This window comes from Cynocephalus volans, chromosome 9, assembly GCF_027409185.1.
Source record: "Cynocephalus volans isolate mCynVol1 chromosome 9, mCynVol1.pri, whole genome shotgun sequence".
Classification (NCBI taxonomy): Eukaryota; Metazoa; Chordata; class Mammalia; order Dermoptera; family Cynocephalidae; genus Cynocephalus; species Cynocephalus volans.
In genome coordinates this window covers 138,737,923-138,761,328 of record NC_084468.1, presented here as the reverse complement: position 1 = coordinate 138,761,328, position 23,406 = coordinate 138,737,923, and the positions used below count along the sequence as shown (strand labels likewise).

At 36.1% G+C, this 23,406-nt stretch overlaps 1 protein-coding gene across 2 annotated transcripts in view; it reads left to right on the top strand.

Annotated features, from left to right (window-relative positions):
* Positions 1-6,624, top strand: part of PDGFC (platelet derived growth factor C) — a 199,109-nt gene extending 192,485 nt beyond the window's left edge. For both annotated transcript variants that reach the window (XM_063108641.1, XM_063108640.1), the window contains one exon: positions 3,851-6,624. In XM_063108641.1, coding sequence (XP_062964711.1) covers positions 3,851-3,967 — 117 coding nt within the window. In that variant the 3' untranslated portion in view covers positions 3,968-6,624. The remainder of the gene's footprint in view (positions 1-3,850) is intronic.
* The last annotated feature ends 16,782 nt before the right edge of the window (positions 6,625-23,406 follow it).

Genomic DNA, 23,406 nt, shown 5'->3' with positions numbered 1-23,406 from the left:
TAGTCTATATTTTCACAAATATTTCTAATAACAATGGTGTCCTAAATTTTTTAAATGCTGTATGGCAATCATTAATTTTTCTGTGATAATATTTTTGTTAAATTACCCTATGGAAAAAAGAATATTGGTTTGGCATGATTCGTAATTTCTGACACCTAAATTTTTCTCATTCCTATATCTTGGAAGTCAGTTCTGATTCTAGTACTACTCTTAAATAAATGATGTTATTTTTAAAATGTAACTTAAATTGATCTAAAATCACTATTAAATTGAATACTATTAATCTGGACCTAGAGACTTAACTCAGTAAAAGAGAAGTCTATCTTGGACTTTAATTCTTTTTGATGATGATGGTTCCAATTTTTAGTTTGAAGATTATTCCACCTCATGGAGAAGGCAGAAACAAAGAGCTGCAAATATAATTTTGAATTATTCTCTCTTTTGGTTTTCTATAGCATTTTTGCTGGGCTTTGTTTAACCATTGTGAGTATCAAAAATAAGTCTAGAAAATTAAAAGGCTCATAAAATATAAGATAATGTTATTATTATCATAATGTTATTAATAATAAAATAGTGTTTTACCATAGTAATGTTATTAATAAGACTCTTACTGCTTTTGTGTCAACCACCAGCTGTCTTCGTTGGAAGACATATTAGCCAAAGAAACATATTTCCTTAATAATTTCTTTATGTCCCAAATAGGAATTTTCAGAAAAGCAAGTCAGAAACTTCATACGTTTCATATAGACATCACGTCTTCCTTGAAACATTTTTTAGTGTCCTACCAGTCCTAGCATAATTAATTCACCCATAGTGCATGTGTAGAACTTTAAAGATATCTCTATTAGAGAACTTTTACTATTTCAAAATTATTGTTTTGTCATTGTTGTTTCTATGAAATTGAGAGTTAAAGAAACCAAAGATTACATTACATTGTAGTGCTTGAGAACACAAACTCCAAAGCCAGACAGCCCAGGTTTGAATCTAATATTCATTAGCTGTGTGACTTAGAGCAAATTACTTAAACCCCCTGTGCCTCAGTTTCCTCATCAATAAGGTGACTTTCCAACCCTCATATTTTATTGTGAGGATTCAATGAGTTGATATTTACAAAACACTTAGAACAAGGTCTGGCACATTTCAAGCCCTTAACATACATTAGCGATTCTCTCACTCATCTTTATTCTTTTTTTTCCTCTGTGCCTAGTCTATTCTTCAATTATCGTAAATGATCAGTAAAGATTTAATGAATTTTGCCCAGAGGAAGGAAGGATTTTTTTTTTTTTTTGGCCAAAAGATCTACAGAATATTCTGACAATAGTAACATATTTGTTCCTTTTTCTCCATTCTTAATGAACCTAATGACTTTCATTTTGTTTATATCCTTATATATTTTATTTCTCTTTTCATAACACAAAGTATAGTCTTATTTTTCTTACAATAGATCTGTTTGTTTTGGAAAAAAATGTATACCACTTAATTGCCTTATTCTAGTAATGAATCCTATCCCCAGCACTCTATGGTTCCCAAAATTTTGAGATCATTTTGTTTGCACATGTTGAACAGTGGTACGTGAGCATGTGTTCCTTGATAGTTCTTTCCAACTCTGATCTATTCTCTTTTGCAGTCTCTGCTTCTAACTTTCATCTGGACATTCTTTTTCATGGATTCATAATTTTAAATTGAAATTCTTCTTTAAAATGTTGAGATGTATTTCACTTTATTTCTTTTCTGCTGTCATAATTCATGCCCTGAAAACCAGATTTTCCTCTTTAATTTTATCTCGGACCTGCTGGTCATTTTCTAAGTCTACTTTTCTCTTTCAAAGTCAAAACTTTCAAAAGGAATTAAAAAGGAAAACACTAATAATGCCCCCCACCATGTATTAGAATTTCCTACCGAAGACTTGAAAATTACTAGAACATTATGAGATTCTTCTGCCACTTGTAAATCTCTACAAGCATCAGCAGGTGAAGACAGGGGGCTTTTTATTCAACAAATGCAGGTTAGCATAAGCATACAAGGAGAAGCAAGGATTGCAGCCTGGCCTGGCTGTTTGGACTGTACATGGTGGCCTCTCTACCCTTTACCTTTCATAGTAATTTTTCTTTCCTTGCTGAATGGGAAAATGCATACAGGCAGAGATAGGAATTGAGATTTTGGTTATGCCAATATTGCAATTTATCTTACTCACTCTACCTCATTCCAGAAACAATTTGCAGCAAGAGTGTGATAAGAAGTAGCATCACTCTCCTCAATGTAATTAGTTTTGCCTCCCTAGGTTGTTCAGAAACAGTAAGTCAGTACTGACATAAAATCATAATGAGTAGTCATTGGATTAAGTGTCATATTAAAGTAATATGGTTTTCACAATTTTTATTCTAGAATTGTGAAATGTAATCGATGGAAAAATCTACTTTAAAAGTTTATTCTTTCAGATAGTTACTACAAGACTTTGAAGTTTATCCCTCTAGGAAGAAAGTTAATAAATATGAGTAGTAATATTCTGAGCCTTTATGAAATTATTATCTATCCTTCTAACTTTAATAATTCATATTTGGCCTAGGTACAAATAATGGCTATGTCACTTATTCTCTCTATGCTTCTGTTCACTCATGTGTAAAACAGGGTAATAATTGCAGATTACTTCATAGAATTCTTGGATGTAAAAGCATTATTATTGTGACTGGCATGCAATAAGCATTCAGAAATGTTAGCTAATTAACCTCTGATATAACCACATACTCCAAATGAGGTATGCATTCTCTATTTTTCTTATTTTAAGTATTCAAATACAATAGTCACAAGACTTGGCTTGTGCCTTTTTGGATTAATAACAATTTCCAGAAATTCTAGCTTTTATAAGTTGCTCTAGAAGTTATGAATGTCATACCCAGGAAGCAAAGAAACTAGACAACTTCATGTTATTATGTGCTCTGATCTTTGCTCAAAATGCAAACAAAGACAATTTCTGAAACTTTATCATTTCTATTATTAAAAATAAAATGTAATACACTTGCCTAGGTAGGTATTATTGAATACTTCAGGTAATCTTTCATAGAACACAGAGCTGTATCTTTTTGTCACAGTATTAAAAGGAAATACGTTTAGCATTGTCATCTATTTTGCTTTCTTCTATACCTTTTATTTAAAATCTTGACAATCCAAACTGCAACTAACTTCATTTAATAGAGACATTATTAGTATTGCCACACCTCCTTACCCTGCACAGTAGGATCCCAGCTGCAGAAAGTTAGCTGTGACTAAGGCTGATGTCTATGAAGTACATCTAATCCATCTCATCAGGTTTATAGAGGACTTGAATAGTAGCCAAGAAAATTAATGAGTGGCATAATTGAGCAGACTCAGCTGTGGAGTGATCATGTTTCTTTCCACAGTATTGCTGTACTTGAGTGTATTGCTTCAAGTATAAATATTTGTTAAATGTGTGAATAAATGAATGACTGAAATAAACCAACAAACAGAAAAATGATTTGTGCATTACTGATTCCAAAATACTGAAGGTGATATTCTCTCTAGTATAGTTAGAAAGTGAAATAAAGAGTATATAGTGAGTCTTACAACTTAAGGGCTGTTCTTTATTCTGAGAAAGCACACTCTCAAATTGTTGGCATTAAAGTGTCCGTTCTTTCATGAAATAATGATGATAGTGTATGATTTTTTTTTTTTTTATTGAGGGAAAGTTTTCATAATGTCTTCACTAGGAAAAAGTAAAAATTTTTAAGTCTTTGTTTGGGCCCATTCTTTGCTGAAATGTTTCTTGTCCGCAAAATCAAAAAGTTATCAACATTGGTTGATTTTAAAGGTGACTTACATTGTTCCCTTTCAGGTCCTTCAGTTAAGACCAAAGATTGGTGTCAGGGGATTGCATAAGTCGCTCACTGACGTGGCCCTGGAGCACCACGAGGAGTGTGACTGTGTGTGCAGAGGGAACGCAGGCGGATAACTGCTCACCACCAGCAGCCTTTCCCAGAGCTGGGCAGTGCAGCGGACGATGCTGTTAGAGACCTAATGCATTATCTCCACCCATAATCCGAGTTGTTCGCTTCAAGGATCTTTCATCTTCAGGATTTACGGTGCATTCTAAAAGAGGAGACCCCAGATGGAATTAGGAGTTGTTCAACAGCTCTTTTGAGAGGAGGCCCAAAGGACAAGAGTAAAGGTCTTCAATCATGGAAACAAATTAAATGTTGTAGATCACTAGCTAGTTACAGAGTTACCTTGTACCTATTCCACTAGTTGCCTTCTGTATTTCAGTTGTTCTAGTGTGGCTTAGGCTAATGTCACTACAGGAAAAAACTGTGCGAGTGAGCACCTGATTCTGTTGCCTTGTTTAACTCTAAAACTCCATGTTCTGGGCCTAAAATTACAAAAAATCTGGAATTTTTTCCTTATATTCACATCTATAAACCAGAATGTTCTATGTTCTACAAACTAGGTTTTTAAAAAGGAACTATGTTGCCATGAATCAAACTTGTGTCATGCTGATAAGAAAGACTGGATTTTCCATATTTCTTATTAAAATTTCTGCCATTTAGAAGAAGAAAACTACATTCATGGTTTGGAAGAGACAAACCTGAAAAGAAGAGTGGCCTTATCTTCACTTTATCTATAAGTTGGTTTATTTGTTTTATTGTGTACATTTTTATATTCTCCTTTTGACATTATAACTGTTGGCTTTTCTAATCTTGTTAAAGATATCTATTTTTACCAAAGGTATTTAATATTCTTTTTTATGACAACCTAGATCAACTATTTTTAGCTTGGTAAATTTTTCTAAACAGAATTGTTATAGCCAGAGGAAACAAGATGCTAAAAAATATTGTTGCTCTGACAAAAATACATGTATTTTATTCTCGTATGGTGCTAGAGCTTAGATTAACCTGCATTTTAAAATATTGACATGGGAAATCAATAGAACTGGTAAGTTGCAAAGACTTTTTGAAAATAAATTATGATGTCTTCCACCCCTGTTATTGGAGATGCAAATAAAAAAGCAACATATGAAAGTCGACATTCAGATCCAGTCATTACTAACCTAACCCTTTTCTGGGGAAATATGAGCCTAGCTCAGAAAAACATAAAGCACCTTGAAAAAAAAGAAAGACTTGACAGCTTCCTGACAAAGCGTGCTATGCTGTGCTGTAGGAACACATCCTATTTATTGTGATGTTATGGTTTTATTATCCTTAAACTCTGTTCCATACACTTGTATAAATACATGGATATTTTTATGTACAGAAGTGTATATCCTTTAACCAGTTCACTTATTGTACTCTGTAGCAATTGAAAAGAAAATCAGTAAAATACTTCGCTTGTAAAATGCTTGATATTCTGCCTAGGTTATGTGGTGACTATTTGGATTAAAAATGTATTAAATCATCAAATAAAAAAAATGTGGCTATTTTGGGGAGAAATTAAGCATATGTGTGTATGTGCAAGATTTATCACTTGAACTCCAAGAAAATGAAAGTGGTACAGTGTTGTGTTACCATGATTTTCATTATGCAAAAGCATATGTCAATTCAAAAGCCAGGTAGAAAAGGCAGCATTTCTCTTAAGACTTTCTGCCTCTCCTTTCCAATGCCTTTGAGCAGTGGTTTTCTTTTCCTCACTGGACTTAATACTGATTTCTGGTATATTAAATTGCATGTGACTTGAAAGTTGTGTGTAATTTATGGATGCTTAGTGATAGGTTGTATGGTAGTACGGAACTGGAAAAAACAACTTATAACTTTCCACTCGTGTCTTTATTTTCGATGGTAACTACTAAATAGGGTGAGCATAAATGGATTTGCTAGATAGATTAAAGTGTTTTACATAGCACACTTCAAGGTGTGGTTTCTCAATTCCAGACGTAGATTTCTATTCAGGGCTGGTATCTTCAGCACCTTCCCTCAGTCTTCATCTTACTGGAGAAGTCTACTGCCCGGAGCCAGAAGTCCTCAGTCTACTCTTCCAGGCAGTGCCTGTTCTCTGTACTATTACATCTTGCAGTTCTTCCCTGGCCCCAACCACATGAAAAACAAATAAACAAAATGATCATATGTGTTCTTATTTCGTTACATTTTTGTAGTTTTGTCCCAGCCCTGTAGATGCCCACTAGATGTAGCCTAACTGCTCCACAAAAAATGCAAAGCAGTTGGCAATTTACAGCTCTCATTAAAAGACTCTGTTAAATCTTACAGCAAATGACCTGTTTGTGCTTAATCTAGCATTTCCAACCATTGAATGGAATGCCTTCTTTCCTTTTTACTTTAAGAATTTATTTTTTGTTTACTTATGAAATGTTGGCAACCAAAAGAAATTACTCTATAAAGGTAGCAATCCCACACACTATTGCCAGTCAGTGAGTAGGAAAGGTGTGAAGACCAACTGCTTTATAACCATTTACTCATAGATCTTACTGTATGTTTCATTTACAAAATAAAACCCATTAATAGAATGTGTGACCCTAATTTCTCAGAAGTCCAGGAAGTATTGACTGTATTGACCACCCACTGTTTTGTATATATCTGTGATTCATGCCTTTAACCCTGAGCAGTGGACTGTTTTGCCTTGTGATGTTTATTAAAATAAAAGAGCAAGCCTTAATTGTCATGAGGCAGGTGTTCATGCTTAGATTTTTCATTTCTACATCTCCTTTCTACATTTCCTCCCTCATCTTATAATCCTTCTATGCACTGTGAAAAGGTACAAAGAACAAAGTAGTGAGAATCTACATTGTGAGAAACCTGCTGGCATGATTTAGTAATCCTCAGTGCACCACTCCCTCCAGGTGCATTGATTCATGCTTTGATTTGTTTTAAGGAAAGGCAGAAAATACAAGTTTTACACTTCATGTAATATCTTTATCTCCAAAAGGTTAATGTAATATTCTTATCATTTTGATATTTCAGTCTATTTTAATTATGTATTATAAACACAGTTAAAAATTATAAATTTCATTTTTATTTTCATTCATAAGGAGTAGGACAATTGAAAATATAGTAGATACCTTAGTCACTTCAGGCTGCTATGACAAAATATCATAAACTGGGAAGCTTATGAACAACAGAGATTTATTCTTGGTTCTGGAGGCATGAAGTCTGAGATCAGGGTGCCCTCATGGTTCGGTTCTGGTGAGGGTCCTCTTGCAGGGTATACAGTCTCTTCTTTGTATCTTCACATGGTGGAAAAGAGGGTGAGAAAGCTATTTGGGAACCCTTTTATAAGTGCACGATCTCATTCATGAGGTTGCTATCCTCAGGACCTAATTACCTCTCAAAGGTTCCACTTCTTAAAACCATCATATTGAAGGTTAGGAGTTCAACATATGACTTATGGGAGAGGGATACCAGCATTCGGTCCACTGCAGTAGATGACTTGCTTTATATCCTATTTTCCCCCCATTGCTGTATATGTAGTCAGTCAGTCAGCAGGTCTCGTTGACTTTGTCTTTTCGATCTCTCTGGTATTTGTGGCTACCTCTCCATGTCTGTAGCTGCTGTTCTAATTTAGCCTCTCTCATGCCTCACCCCCGCTGTGTTACGACAACCCCTTTTTTTTGGTCTGCCTGCCTCTGGTCTCACTCCCCTCTGATCCATCCTCCCTAGCAGAAGGGTCTTTCAGAGAAATCTGGTTATGTCACTTGGGTGCAAATTTGACAGTGGAACTCCACGAGATTAACTTTTAATCTTTGTAAGGTGCACAGAATCCTTTACATATCATTGTTGACCACTTTCTGCTCATTTAGCACCATCAAGCCTAACACACAGCTTTAGTGACTACTTGTGGTTTTTCTGAAAGTACCAATATTCCTTCACAATTCTATGCGGGCACATACTTTGTTCTCTTTGGAGCACAGTTCCTACTCTTACCTATCTCAGTAACTTGCTCTCAAGTCTACTAAAATGTTAATTATATGCTTTTATACTCTGCCTCAGAAGGCATTTGTTTACCTGCCTACCACACCAGACACAATTTTTTTTTAAACTGCTAAGCTATTATGGTAAATCTTATTCACTATAAATCTATATCAAATTTTAAAATGAGATTAACATTTTGGTAGGAGGTATATATTTTAAGACTACTTTATCATTTTTTAAAAAATTATGTATGCAATCCCAACTGTCTGTTTTATAGTAATTGATGAGCTGATCCTAATATTCATACGTAACTGCAAGAGACCCAAAATACCCCCCCAAAAAAATCTTTAAAAAGGGCACAGAGTTAGAAAATTGACACTTCCCTATTTCCAAGAATTACTGCAAAGCTACAGAAATAGTGTGGTGAAGTTAATAAAGTTAGACACACAGATCACAGGAAACATGGTGGACTAAAGGATACAAAACTGTGCTATCTACCCTAAGTGAATCATTATACAGAATACGAGTATATTGAAAGAACATATTGTACCCCACAAATATATACAAATAAATGTTAAAATATTTTGAGAAAATAAAAATAAAAAATGAAGTTAGACACAGATCAATTAAATAGATTTGAGAATTCATAAATAAACCTTTGCATTTATAGTCTATTGATTTTTGACATGCTGCCAAGACAGGTCAATGGTGAGAGAATAGTCTTTTTGACAAATGGTGTTGGAACAACTGGGTGTCCACATGCAAAAGAAAGAATTTGGATCCTTTTCTCATACCACATACAAAAATTAACACAAAATGAATCAAAAATCTAAATGTAAGAGATAAAACTATGAAACTCTTAAGAAGATTTACAGAAAAATTTTTCATTACCTTGGATTAGGTAATAGTTTTCAGATACAACACCAAAAGCACAAGTGACAAGAGCAAAAAATATATAAACAGGATATCATCAAATTAAATGCTTTGTGCTTCAATGGGCATCATAACAAAAATGAAAAGATAACCCACATAATGAGAGAAAATGTTTGCAAGTCATAGATTAGGGTCTCGTATAAGAATATATAAAGAACTCTTATAAATCAATGATAAAAAGACAACTCAATTGAAAAATGAGCAAAGGGCTTTGATAGACATTTCTCAAAGAAAAATATACAAATGGCCAATGCACACATAAAATAATAATCAACATCATTAGCCATTGGGGAAATGCAAGTGAAAATCACAGTGAGATACTACCAACTAAAATAGCTAGAATTAAAAAGACAATAACAAGTGTTAGTGAGGACATGAAGAAATTGAAACACTTACATATTGCTGGTGAGATTGTAAAACACTGCATCCACTTTGGAAAAGTTATGAAGTTCTTCAAAAAGATAAACATAAAGTTAAATATAACTCAGCAATTCCACTCCTAGATACATACCCAATAGAGTTGAAAATTCTGCACACAGATGTTCATAGCCACATTTTTCACAATTGCCAAAAAGTGGAAACCACCCAAATATCCATCAATTGATAAATGGATAAAGTGTGATATATCCATAACTAGGTAATAAAAAGGAATAAAGTACTGATAGAAGCTACAGCCTGGATGAACCCTGAAAACATGCTGGGTAAAAGAAGCTATTCACAAAAGGCCATGTTTTGTATGATTTCATTTATATGAAATATTCAGGACAGACAAATTGATAGACACAGAAAAAAGATTAGTGTTTGCCAGGGGCCGGGGGAAGTAGATAAATGGGAAATGACTTCTAATGGGTATGGATTTTCTTTTTAGACTTATAAAAATATTCTGAAATGACATAGTGTTGATAGTTGTAAAACTGTGTGAACATACTAAAAACCTCAGAATTATACACTTTAAAAGGATGAATTTGGGGGCATATAAATTGTATCTCAGTAAAGCTTTTAAAAACATTATTGGTATATTTAATGCAATATTTAAGAACTAAAGCCTCTCCTTCCTCACCTTCCCCAAAACAAGGAATAAAGTAAAAAACAAACAAACAAACAAAAAAAAACCCCTAATATTCTATCACACTAGTGCACATCATTTCTATTTGCTTTCTATGCATATATGTATGTAGGTAAATACATGGATGATGTGATTAAATTGCTGGTCTCATTTCTGTCCCCTATGGTTAGTAATTGACACTTGCACCTTTGCCATGGCCTAATAGTGGTTGGAGTATATTTTCCCACTTCTTGAATTTGGTCTTTGCCATATGTCTTGCTTTCACCAAAGAGATAAAAGTGCCTGTGATGTGTGCTAAGGCTTCAAATGTACTTGCATGGGTGGGTTTGCTCTCTTTGACTCCTGCCATCACCATAAGAAGAATACACTCCCTGAGAGTTTGCTGGTCCAAAAAGACACTTGGTGCAGATCTGAATCCAGTCCATGCCATGGAGTCAAGTCCATCTAAGTCTAGCTGAGAAATTAATGCTTGTTGTTGGAAGCCACTGAAATGGTGAGGGTGTTTGTTCTGCAGCATTATTTGGCAACGGTTGACTAGTAGGTATTATTTTATTTAACATAGGATCATATCATACATGCTATTTTTTTTTTAGTGAAACTATATTATACATATACCTTTACATGAAACTTATGGACAATAAAAATGAAACCAAGCAAGAAAAAACATGAACTTTGGAAAATATTTTATCAACACCAGATATAGCTTTTTAAACAATTCCACTAAAGTTACGAAAAAATGTTATTGAAAACTTTAAAAGCATAGAACCATTTGCTAAGCACTTCCTTTTAGTTCAGTCAGTGTTCATTTGCTGCTAAGAAGAAGAAATATGCCCTATGACAACTTAATCTACCTCCTTGACTGTTGCTTTGCCTCCCACTGATTTGCCACTCCTTTTCCCCTGGGTGACAGAGCTGCCAGATTACTCAAAGCCCATTTCTTCTGAGCAGTGAGAAGCCCCAAAAAGGGGTTAATCTCCTGGAACCCTCAAGAGAGAGGCATTCCTTCCATTTGGGAAATTAACCATGAATCAGGGTTCTCTTCCTGCATTTATTCTCCAGACCAGGAAGTTCCAGGAAGAGAACATAGGTGGGGTTTTTTGCTAAGTACCATTTAACAAGTTTAACAACAGAAGCTGGTAACATTCAGTAAGGTGACATTCTATAATACAATTAAGTTGATCCACTAACAAAAACTTGATTTTAGCAAACATTCTCTTCTTACAGCAATTTCCCAGTATCTTCACATATCAATCAGTAACATGTCTGTCTTTGAGCCAGCAACCTTGCTGTGTTACAATTCTTTATCTTACAACAGAGACTATATAGCCTGGGGAAAATTTCCTGTCCTTCACAAGGTCAATATTTGAAACTACAAGGCTTTGGAAAACCAGGCCCTGTGAAGTACATTTGCTTTATGCATCCTCCACACTTGATAACTGTCCTCATTTTTGTTAATTATTTTGTGGTTTAATAAACATTTAATAATAGTTAATAAACATGTAATTAATATTAAATGGTAAAAACACTTAGTAAACATTTAATAAAATGTTTTATGGTTGTTTTAATAAACGCTTTTATAATGTGAAGCACTTTGAGAATTGTTTCTCTGTTCTTTAGCTTATTTTTCTTTTCAAACTTCCTCTCTCTCTCTCTCTCTCTCTGCCTCTCTCCTTTGTGTCCATGTCTGTGTCTCTGTCTTTTTCTCTTCCTCCTCTCTCCCTCCATTTCCTTCTTCTTTCCTCTTTTTTTCTTAAACTTAAGATACTTGCATAATTCCCATGCCTTTAAACTTTTTTTTTTTTTTTTTCTGATCATTTACAGAATGCATAGTTTATGTATAGACTAATATTTACTCTGATGTGGGAAGGGAAAATTCTTGATTCCATTTTTACTTTTCCAAAACTTACTTGCCAAATGGAACTACAGTTTAAGGATTAAATATATTCTATTTAATTTTCTATTTCTTTTGGAAGAAGGAGGTTGAGAGCAATTGGAGGAATGTGCAGCCTTTGATGAAGGAATTCTGCTTAGCTCTCTCTCAAAATATCTTTGGCTGAGATTAACTCTGTTAGAGGCATGCATCCATTCCTCATGGAAAGGGAACAGATAAAATAGGTTTCAGATCTTATTCATAACCAGTGTGAAGACCTTGAGGCTATGCTTTCATCTGAGGGCATCAGTCTCAACTTTTCAGTTTCCATGTTTCATCTGAATCTCCCCAGAAACTATTTTCTCTTCCCATTCTACACACAATAGAGAAGAGAGACTGCTGCCTCCTTGGACTGCTTCTTTTCAAAGTTAGCTGTATTAGTGAGGATGCTTAGAATTTTATTTCAGTACTATTTCTGGAAAAGAGGTTAGAATGAGAGTTACCCTAAGCCTTACTTACTCTTTCATTCCTAAACTATTATCCTCTGAATTAATAGCATAAATCCTTTTTTTGGATGCTATTGGTAAAGTTACTTTTTGTTGAAAATCTTTTTCTACCAGTTAGCTTCCATTCACTGTTATTATACTGATGTTAGAAAATATTTTAGCATCAAAAATTGTTATAATTGTAACATTAATTTAAGTTTTATTTAAATGTTTAGTTGTTTCTACTGAAGTAAGCTAATTCCATTTTATACTTATAAATTAAATATGACCCTATAAAAGCATAAATATTCTATTTTTCAGTTTTGTTACAGATTTAATTAAAAACATGATTAATGCTATGCTACTTAGTAATAGGAGGATTATGGATATTCTGTCAATTTGTAGAGAACACTCGGATCTCACCCTATTCTCATGTAAGATAAAGTCTATCTACCACAGAACTTGTATAGAGAATACAATAATTTCCTAAGCTAAATGTAAAACAATTTTGTACATAGTGTTTTTCATCTGCTTAGGATAAAAATCAAATTAGTGTAAATTTTGTAATGATCTTAAATTAGATTTATAAGTAAACCTTTTACTAAGAAATACAAATTTTCACTCTGTTTAGAGCTTAGTATTGCTCCCTTAAATGACACCTCTAAGTCAAATGCATGACAGCCCACTAAATGCTATTTGAGATCCTGTTAACCAAGAGATCCTGGGAAAAAAATCAGTTTTTATACAATTATTCAAAGTACCCTGCTGGATTTACTGATTGAGAAACCAGCTGCAATGACATACCCAGATAGAGAGATATATAAAAAATATCTTTTGTATGAAATAACCTAGTTTCTGGTGTTATTAAATGTCCATATATTTAATAATAATAAGGGATAGAGAAATTCTGAGAAGCGTTGCCCTTTAATATTCAGAAACTAAGATGAATTCCTATTGTGTCATGTTTAACTTGAATACGGAATAAAATTACCATCTCCTAAACCAGATGATAACTTAAAAAAAAAAAAGTAGTAACTACAGTAGTGGTTATCTTCCAAATTTCCAGACTGGCAATCTATATATGTCATATAGAGAGAGGGAAAAAAATATTACAAGCAAAGTAGAAATTACATGAATAATTTATTGACTGCAGTTTGATTTGCTTTGTTTTCAGTTCTAAAGTTATGATCTAAAAACTTGATTTTGCCACCATTAGAACAGAAGTATGAGGGAGGAAACTGAATGTACTTCCAGCTTAGCTCGTCAAAACCCTGGAGCCTAAGGACTACTACTGCACTTTACCACTGTGATAAGAAACTGACCTTAAGCAAAAAGTGTAAAAGGCTTAAATTGACTTAAGGCTTATGTTCAGTATCTTCAGAAGTTTTCTGGAAGACACAATAATTCAACCAATGCATTTTGATCAGTATCACATATTTTAATGACAATGTGAATGATTCACTAAATCAAAATCTTACTGTATTACATAAAACGTATCTGTTTTGATAATATATTTTGTCATCGTTGTGGAATAAAGGCATACAAATTATTTGCAAGACGTAAGTCTTGTAGCAGTCTTAACTGGCGTGGTAATCAATCATAGCTATTTGTTTTTAAATTGCCTTTTATCCAAAAATACTTAAATACTTTGCAATGATTACTTTTGTGGAAAGTTTTTCATCTTAATTTTTGCAGCTGGAGATTGAGTCAGGAAGTGGGAATGTGACATGACGGCCTAATTGCTCAACATCACAAACGGACATGTAAAAACATTTAAAGAAAATTATGAAGTTCATATTTGGTTTTTATTCACTGGAGAAGGCAAAGTATTTTACATGCACATGCATCTGCTTTTAAATTTAACTACAAGAATTCCTGAGTAAACAAAGTTCATGTCCTCCCTCTCTAAAGCAAGCTTCATTTTTAGTATTGAGCTGTATCAAAGATGTTTCCCAATATCTATTTAGTAAAACTTATACCCTAGGTATCCAGCCAAATCCTGGGATTAAAACAAGCCATGAAACCATCTACCCTCTATCCACAGACTAACGTTATTTCCATCAGGCATAATGAGGGATGCATAAAGTCACTAATGTGCCACCTCATCACCCTACTCTTTAATTCAAAGACACTTAAATACTTTAACGAGATATGGTTTAAACCTTCCAGCCCAGCTCCTCTCCTCCTCAGTTTTCATTGCAACCCTCAGTCCCACAGTCATCCCATAGAAGTAAATTTATCACCCCCCCCCCTCAAAACCAGCCTAAGGTTTCACATCTAGTAATTGCTCAAGTTAATTTTGAATAAATAAACATAGAAATCAATATCCAAATTACTTTTCTCAGAACTCTCAAGGTTTCAATTGGGTAACAAGTTGATTTATAGCTATTTAATCATGTGTAAGCCATGATTAAGGACCTGAATTGTGTCCTGATATTATTATAGATGCAAATTCCTGATATTTCTCAGAATCTCACTATTCCAAAAAAAGCCACTAAATTTCCTTTTTGTTTGCTTACGAAGTTGACCATCAAATTGGTCCATAGTATTAAGAAATGTATGTAATTACTCCAGTTTGTGAATGTGAGAGATAGAGTGAAAAATGGCCTTTGAGATCATGTCTACAATACAGTAACAAGTTTTGCAACATAACTTGACACTACTACATAAGTTCTACCTTTACCTCTTTTCTTTATTTGTTAGATCAGTGAGTAGTTTGAACCAGATAATCTCAGATTTCTGCCAGCACTTACATTTCAAGTTGTGGTTGAAAACTTTGCAGAAAGGGAAGACAATACTCACTGGGTTAGAATTCCCTCAGAAAATTCAAGTAACAAATCTGCCTCTGTAGAACTTCCACTCATCAATCCAGGTTCTCACCTTTGTCATAAAGACGACCTCTTTCAAACAGGAACAACCTCAAAACTCCTTCTATGTGTGTGACCCACTACAAGTAAAGCTTACTAGTTCTTACAACCAAACTTCATATATCATGGCTTAATTATTGTGTTATGTGTGCTCATCACTTTTCTTAAAATCGCACTGCAAATTACAAAGTTCACTGAGACTAGCACCTGCTTTAAACTGGACATGGTGTTCCCAATAAAGCAGCCTATATTTGCATTAGCTGATCTAGCAGTTGTTACCAAAAGTGGAGTCCACACACTAGTAGCATCAACATTACCTGGAGCTTGTTAGAAATACAGAATTTGGGGCCCCACCACAGACCTACTGAATTGGAATCTGTATTTTAACAAACTCCCCAGTGATTCACATCTACTTTAAGATTTGAGAAGCACAATCTAGTAGAGTTATGCAAGTGTTGGTGTGCCTTGAACCTGTGGTCAATTACGACCACTAGTTATTTTACAAGTCAGAATTTTTAAACCCTATACTGATGCAACTGACTTCTAAAAAAGAAACGTATAATTTTATATTACAAGGCTGTCAGTAGACATGTGATGCCACTAATCCCTCTTTCTTGAAACCCTCTCTTGTTTCCCAGTATGTCCTTATTCTTGGTTCTTTCATGATCTTAGCATTTCACTTCAGTTTCCTGTGATGAGTCCTGTCTATACACTCTTGTTTTTTACATGCTTTTCTCTACTCAATCCCTACACTTTCCTGACGTCAAATACCACCCATATGCTGATCATTTCATACCGTAAACTTCTAGCGTTGTTTTTATTTCTGAGTTGCAACTCACTTCAACACAACCATCTACCTGAATGTTCAATATGTACCACTTAAACGGAATTCACTCCTACCCATTCCCTTTTCTCACACCTGCTTCTTTTTTATTTCTCAGCTACTGAGTTACTGGTATCCACCTTACATCTTAGTTTTTAACATGGGAAACATCCTAAATGCCTCCTTCTCCACCCCGCATTGTACATTCTGTCTGCCACCTAGCACCATCAGTTCCATTTCTGAGTTGGCCCTTTCTGTCCCCACTCCCTCTGCTCTGACTTAGGCCACCATTGTCTTCACAACTTTATCATCGGTTTCTTAATCAATCTTTCTTCTTGCCCATGATTACTCTTTCTGCACTACCTCTGACCCTTCTCCAGTACCTATCTCCCATGAAACACACAAAGGACCAGCTATTGCTGCAAAGATGCATTTAAAACACAAATCTCTCCCTTCCTCAAAAATCTCCCATGTTAATCATGCAATAAAGCTCACAGCTTTGTGCTACTTCTTGTCCTGACTTTACTAAATCTCTTCTTTCAGTTGGTTCTTCCACCGTGCATTATCTCAGCTCATTGCCTTCATAGGTGCTGTTTATTCTGCCTTAAATGTCCTTCCCCTTTTCTTATATTGCAAACCTATTCATCCTTCCAGACCTAGCTCAAATGTCACGTCCTGTAAGGCATATGATTCATAGATTGCCTTACATAACAGTTAGGTTGTGTTGTTTTGCAGGGGTTCTGGCATTAATGATGTAACTTTTGGCCATTTATTAATCTCTTGATTTCTCACATTGTTCATATGTAAGTACAGGTCAGAGGACCTCTGCTCAGGGTTAGATTATGTAAGCAAAATGTTAAGCTAAGTGGCTTGTTTGTACACAATAGGTGTGAGTAATTATCTGTGCCTTATAGGCACCTGTGACGATTATATTTGACTTTTCTCCCTCTCATCAAATTGTGAATGATGATCTCAAAGAAACTCGGGTCTTACTAATGTATATCATCTTCAACTTATCATAGACACTCAGTAAATGTTTGTTAAATTGAGATGCTCAAATTTGAGGTTCTGCTTCGGTGCCCATTTAGTAATCTACATTAGAACCCTTTAGGTGGTATGGCTGTCTGTATCATAGTCCAACAAAATGCTCCATTTGACAATTTTGTCGTTACCCAAATGCACTCCTATTTTTGCTTCTGTTAACAGAGAATATTCTTGTGTATTCATGCTCCTCTTAATCCCGTTATACTCATTTTTGTCATAGTCATAAAAATGTGTTTTACAATTCTTTATAATTTCAATCCACATTTTGTTTATTGGCCTGTTGAGAAAATAGAATAGTTTGGTCAGGTTCCCTCACCTTGGGGCAGGTTGGGGGTGGTGCAGCACATTCTTGGTAAGCAAATTGTGTGTGGGGGTGGAGTTATTATGCATGCGTGGTGACACAGCTTGGCTGGCATTTGCCTTGGGTGGTTGCCATGTGCACAGGTCATGCTTTCCAACCTATGGCTTCCAAGGACCTGTTTGCCAGTGGCCTAGCTCATAGACCCACATGTGAGGGGTCTGGTGACCCAGCCTGGTGTCTGAGTGGTCTGGGGACCCAGCCTGGCATGTGAAGGGTTTGTGACCCAGTCTGGACAATGGGCTTGATGGGTCTATGAGCTCCAGACCCAGCCCTAGCTCAACAATTGGCATAGTTGGCAGGATTACAAGCAGGTAAAAGTAGCCAGATGATTGGCATAGTCTATGACAGGTTTCTGAACAGGTACAGGAGCCAGAAGCCCTTGGAAGAGGGAGGAAATATGGCTACTTGTGAATATGCTCTGCTGTATGGACACCTTCCTGTTGACCAGGGTCAGGTTGCTGCACACTGTACTTCAAGGCAGCATAGACCAGGCACTACAATGGAAAACCCCTTGGGAGGGGGAGGAAATGTGGCTGTCCTTGAGCATGTGGTGTCCAGTGGCCACTTTTCTGCTGACCAGAGCCTGGCTGCTGGTCACTATGCTGCAAACTGATCAAGATTTCCAGCAGAAAGCAGAGTTGTTGGAAGCACGGATAAATGTCCTGGAGGACGACATGCAGCTACTGGCCACTCCTGCCTCTCACACCAGGGAAGACGACAAACCCAGTGGTGAGTAGGGGGAAACCTCATGTCTCCAGGCACGACTTGTTGTGTATGAGAAATTTAGACAGTAGAGCAGCAGAAACAGGGAGAGCCCCTGGCTTCTTGGCTGCTGCAACTATGAGACCTAGGGGTGGATGCTGTAACATGCTCTAGAGACAATATAGTAAACACACGTTGCATTTGTTTGAAGGCAAAAGGCTTGGAGGGTGCCACTTAAACCCGATGGCTGAATGGGTGCTGTATAAACCCAAGAAAAGAGTGCCACATGCAGATTGGCAGATGACCCAAGGACTGGTGCCTCTGCAGAATTTCAAGTATGTTTTCACTTGGCGAAAAGATGGAAAAGTTAGTCTCTATTACTATGGACCTGTCTCAGTGGTAGTGGTTACAGGATAGCCTCAGATATGCACATGGCCAGGGCAGCCACTCCTTGATGGACTGGGTGAATGCAGCTGTTTGAACTGTGTGGGTGAATGTTGCAAAACTGCCCGAGACTGAATGAATAGCTGGTATAAGCCAAGCTGATTTAACTAATTCAGGAGCCAGGGATGGGGAAGCTAGATCCTAAGAACCAGGACAATGGAGAAAAAGCCCTAAAGGCATGTGAGAAGTCTGGAATGGTGCCCCACCCATCACAGGCCCTGAGGTCTAGAAGGACTGAGTTGTGCCGGAGGACAGACCAGGGGCACAGTTGCCCTCAGCAAACTGCTCCCTGCATCCCAACTGCTCTGGCTGGAGCAATCCTGCCTCAGCACCTCTGAAGAGCAAAAGCCAAAAACCTTGGTGATGTTCACGTTGTGTTAAGTTTGCAGGCCAGCAGTATGCGAGAGCAGTGGAGGCATGGCAGCCTTCACCTAGATTTCGGAAGACATGAAAAAACTGGAGGACTCAGGCAGAGACCTGCTGTAGGGGTGGAGCTGCTATGGAGGTCCTCTACTAGAGAAATGTGGAGCAGAAAAGTGAGGTCAAAGCCCCTACAGAGAGCTCCCACTGAGAAAGTGTCTAGTGGAGCCAGGATGGCAGGACTGCCATCAGGAGCCCAGAACCATGGGGCTGCTGGCAATGTGTAGCGCCAGCCTGGAAAAGCTGCAGGCACGAGGGCAGTTCAATGGGCTGCACTTGGTGGAGCTATAGGAGTGAGGTTGCCCAATGCTTTCAGGGTCCAGGTGCCCCAGTGTGCTTAACATTTGCCCTGTTTGGGTTTTGGATTTGTTCAGGGCCTGTTTTTCCTTTCTTTTCCTCCCTTATGGAATGGGAATGTGTACCTAATATCTGTCCCACTGTATCTTGGAAGTAGATAAACTTGTTTTTGGCTCTTTATAGGTTCAGAAAGGAGTTCTGCCTTTAGTCTCAGATGAGACTTTTGACTTTTGAGTTGCTGCTGCAACAAGCTAAAGACTTTGGGACTGGGATGGAATGTGTAATATGTGAATGTAAGGGTCACCTATACTCGCTAAGGGAACATTGCAGAAGATTCAGAATGTATAGATTGTATGGCAAGGGACCCTGAAGGGGTGGATTGTTGGGAAAATAGAATAATTTGGTCAGGCTCTCTCACCTTGGGGCAGGTTGAGGGTGGTGCAGCGCATTCTTGGTAAGCAAAATGTGTGTGGGGGTGGAGTTAGTGTGCATGCACAGTGCCTTGGCTTGGCTGACGTCTGCCTTGGGCAGCCACTGCACATGCAGGCCATGCTTTCCAACCTACTGCTTCCAAGGACCTGTTTGCTGGTGGCCTAGTTCATTGATCTGTGTGTGTGAGGGGTCTGGTGACCCAGCCTGGCAGGTGAGGGGTATGTTGACCCACCCTGGCATGCGAAGGGTTTGTAAACCAGTCTGGACAATGGGCTTGATGAGTCTGTGAGCTCCAGACTCATCCAACATGGCCATATTCTGTGTATTTGTGTACAATATTTCAGTCAAAAAGATGTTCTTACATGTGTTTCTCAGACACTTGCTTCACTATGGTTCTTTCTGTGATCTATCTGTACTTTTCAAAGTACTCTGTTTAATCTCATGCTGTATGAGTTGCAAGCTAATTCAATCGTGTTGCCAAATCACCTGCAAGAGATGCATTTTGAGTTGGATTGCCAAGGAACTGTAAAGGTGAAGAATAAACAAACTCAATTTTCATTTGAAAAAAAAAAAATTCCATAGAGCATTTCTCCATTAAGATAAATTTTCCCATTCTGCATCTCAACAGGGTTGTTTAGTATTTTCTTTATATTTCAAAATGTGTTGTTTGTTAATAATGTGCTTTTGGAAAGTTACTGTTTCTCAGGGATTCTTATGTTTAAGTACCATTATATCCTTTCATAAAAACAGTTTATTTAGGTATGAATTTATGAAATTGCAATGTAAATCAATGGGAAAGCAGGATTCCATTATAGAATTTTCTCGGAAAATCAGCATAGCTCTCAAGTAGAATGTGACCCTATTTTAAAATTCTACTACAGTAATATATTTATGTTTTTTGTACCTAAAGCAAGAGCTCTTAGACTGAGGCTCATGTATGCACTTAAAAACTTTATGGTATTGTATGTAAACATTTGGGAAACACACATACAGATACTTTTCTAACATTTTCAAAGGGCTTCTTGATCCAAAAAAGGTTATGAGTCAGTGATATAACAAATAAAGGGAGCTAGAAGACAATGTGGTAATGATTTTTTAAATTCTGAATTTCTGAAGACTAGTGATAGGAATAAGCCTGAATCTGTGATTAAAGTATATGGTACAGTTGGTCTGTTGGAAGAGGCCACACAGCAGGAAGCAGTGTGTTTCTCTTAGAGATTATCTCTGTACCAGCACGGCAGTTGTTAACTTGTAGTTTAGTCCCCATAAAAGCAGACCCTGAAAATAAGTGCCTGTGGGAATCAAACTAGCAGCTTAACTATATTTAAATTTTAAAGTTCAAGGATGCTTCAATGCACTAACCTACAGCTAGGTGAATTTGACTTTCTTGCAGAACTACAGGAAGATTCTCATGGATTAAGTTGCCAGATGTATGTCAGTGATAATTACTAAGAAAGAAAACAGAGCCTTTTTTGGTGAAATTATGGGAGAGATGACAGAGAGTGCAACAAAAGCTTAAACACATTAACCTCTGGTCAATTTTGGACTCACCTCCAACATTGCAACCTTCTAATTTTCACATGTTCAGGTTTTGAGCACTCCCCTGCCCACCCTCCCAATCCTCTGAGAATGCAGACCTCACCATGTGCTCAGAGAAAAACCATATGGCTTTGGCAACAAAGTCCTGATTTAGATAGGATAAAATAGGAAAAGAATTCTTGCCTGGAACATGACCCCAACAGGTTTCTAGCTTCTTAGGAAATTGTGTCCCTGATGTGATATGTTTCCACTTGGAATGTGTTTTCATGTTTGTTTTGGAAAGTATATACACATCCTTCAAACCATTCAGAAACAAAATTTACAGGTTATATTTCATTTTTTAATGGACAACGTGTTTAAAATGGTTAAACATTTTTTCATGTTTAACATGGACAACGTGGGACAATAGCAAGAGACACCCTTGATAAAGCCTATCACTTAATGTAAATTTCCAAGGAGTATATTGGTTAGATTTCCATTAATAAATTATTTTCTAACGTTAACTCCTGGCATGATTCTTTCCCATTACCTCTTATAAATTCATTATCATAATGTCAATACTTCCCTCCTGCTTTTTCATTAATAATAATTCATTAATATGAATTAAAATTGCAAAATTTAATTAAATGGTTTCATAATATTCCAAAGTATGTATATATAATCAGTTACTTTTATCTTTCGTTTCTGTTAAAATTTTATTTCTAACTCTTTGTGATTAGGTGAATATCTTTGAATCTACTGATGAGTTGATTCCATGGTAAACATGATGATGGTTGTCTATTATTTAAAATTTATTATGAATAAATTATAGCAAAACATATGTTATTTATTGCTAATAATAATAATAATGCAAATAACATATACTTTGGGGAGTGTCTCTTCTTACCAAAGTGTTTTATCAGTCCAGGCAATGTTCTTCATGATGGAAATCCTTTTTCCACACCTTGAATTGTGTATAATATTATGACAATAACAAAGAGTCAATAAAATAAAATTGTCTGATTTCTTTTGAGGGTCTTCATTGCAAAAAACAATCCATCTACATTGGAAGTTATTTCTTTTAAACTAAATTTCTAATAGGTCCAAAATCCACATGCGTCTTTCCTTGTATGCAGAATGTTATTCTGAATAAATGATTTTCTCTTTTTGTCTCTTAGAATATGCTTTAGTTCAAATATGGAGTCCTTTAAATTTCAGGTTTATTTTGCTGTTTGTTTAGGCTAATAATTTCCACTATTATTTTTAAAGTATCAGGTTAAGCAAATGTAGGCTGTTTATGGAGAGTGTCTGGTGCTATAGATCACCAATGTAGTTGTAGTTAGATCCATATCACTAAAACAGAAGGAAAATTACCTATATTCCACCCCCTACAACCAGTCAATTGAAGATACTTTCTTCATCTTATATGTCATGTCAGGAATTATTTCTATATTCGTGTAGCTTTTACAGCAATGGGTAGTCCTAATCTAGCCAGTAATACTAAATACCCACAACATAAACTTAAAGGGCTATCATAGCTTACCAGAGAAAAGTTGCAAAACCTCAGAGAGAATGAGGAAAATGATGGTTTAAACCCCAATGAGAAACAGGTGCTAGCTGTGAAAAATGCCCTTCAAAATCTTGGCAATTTTGCATTCACAAGTTATGGTTTTAATACCAAAGAAATCTCAGTAGTTTGCACAAGAAGTAGTGAGAAATAAAACTGTTCTATGACTGAGCATTTTCTAGTATCCCATTCATAGAATCTAACCACCAGAAACACACACACACACACACAGAGTCGTGCATGCACAAACACACATCCTCTCACCCACAGCATGCACGTACATGAGCACGCATGCTCACTATATCAAAATGTGCATAATGCGGAGTTTAGGAAAAAAGGGATTCAATATAGAATATTGTTTTCTGAAAGTGCTAAATACATTTTGAAACTGTGCCTGACACTTAATGGGTACTCAATGAATAATCATTGTTGACTGGCTGAATAAATAACTCAGAAAATGAATTAAAATGTTTATGAGAGTTTAAAAATTTAAATACCCGAAGTAAATAAATTTAATGCTCAGAAAGATTTGTGTTAAATGTTTCCTTGACATACCTTACAGAATATGTGTTTTATCTTAAGTAATGCAATTTTGTCTTGGCTCAAACACACATATTAGATCAAGTGTTTAAGATGAGCTTTTTAGCCAGAGTTTATCTATTTGGTATTTTTCATGTTGTTGTCTCCCACTCTACCTAACATTCTTTCC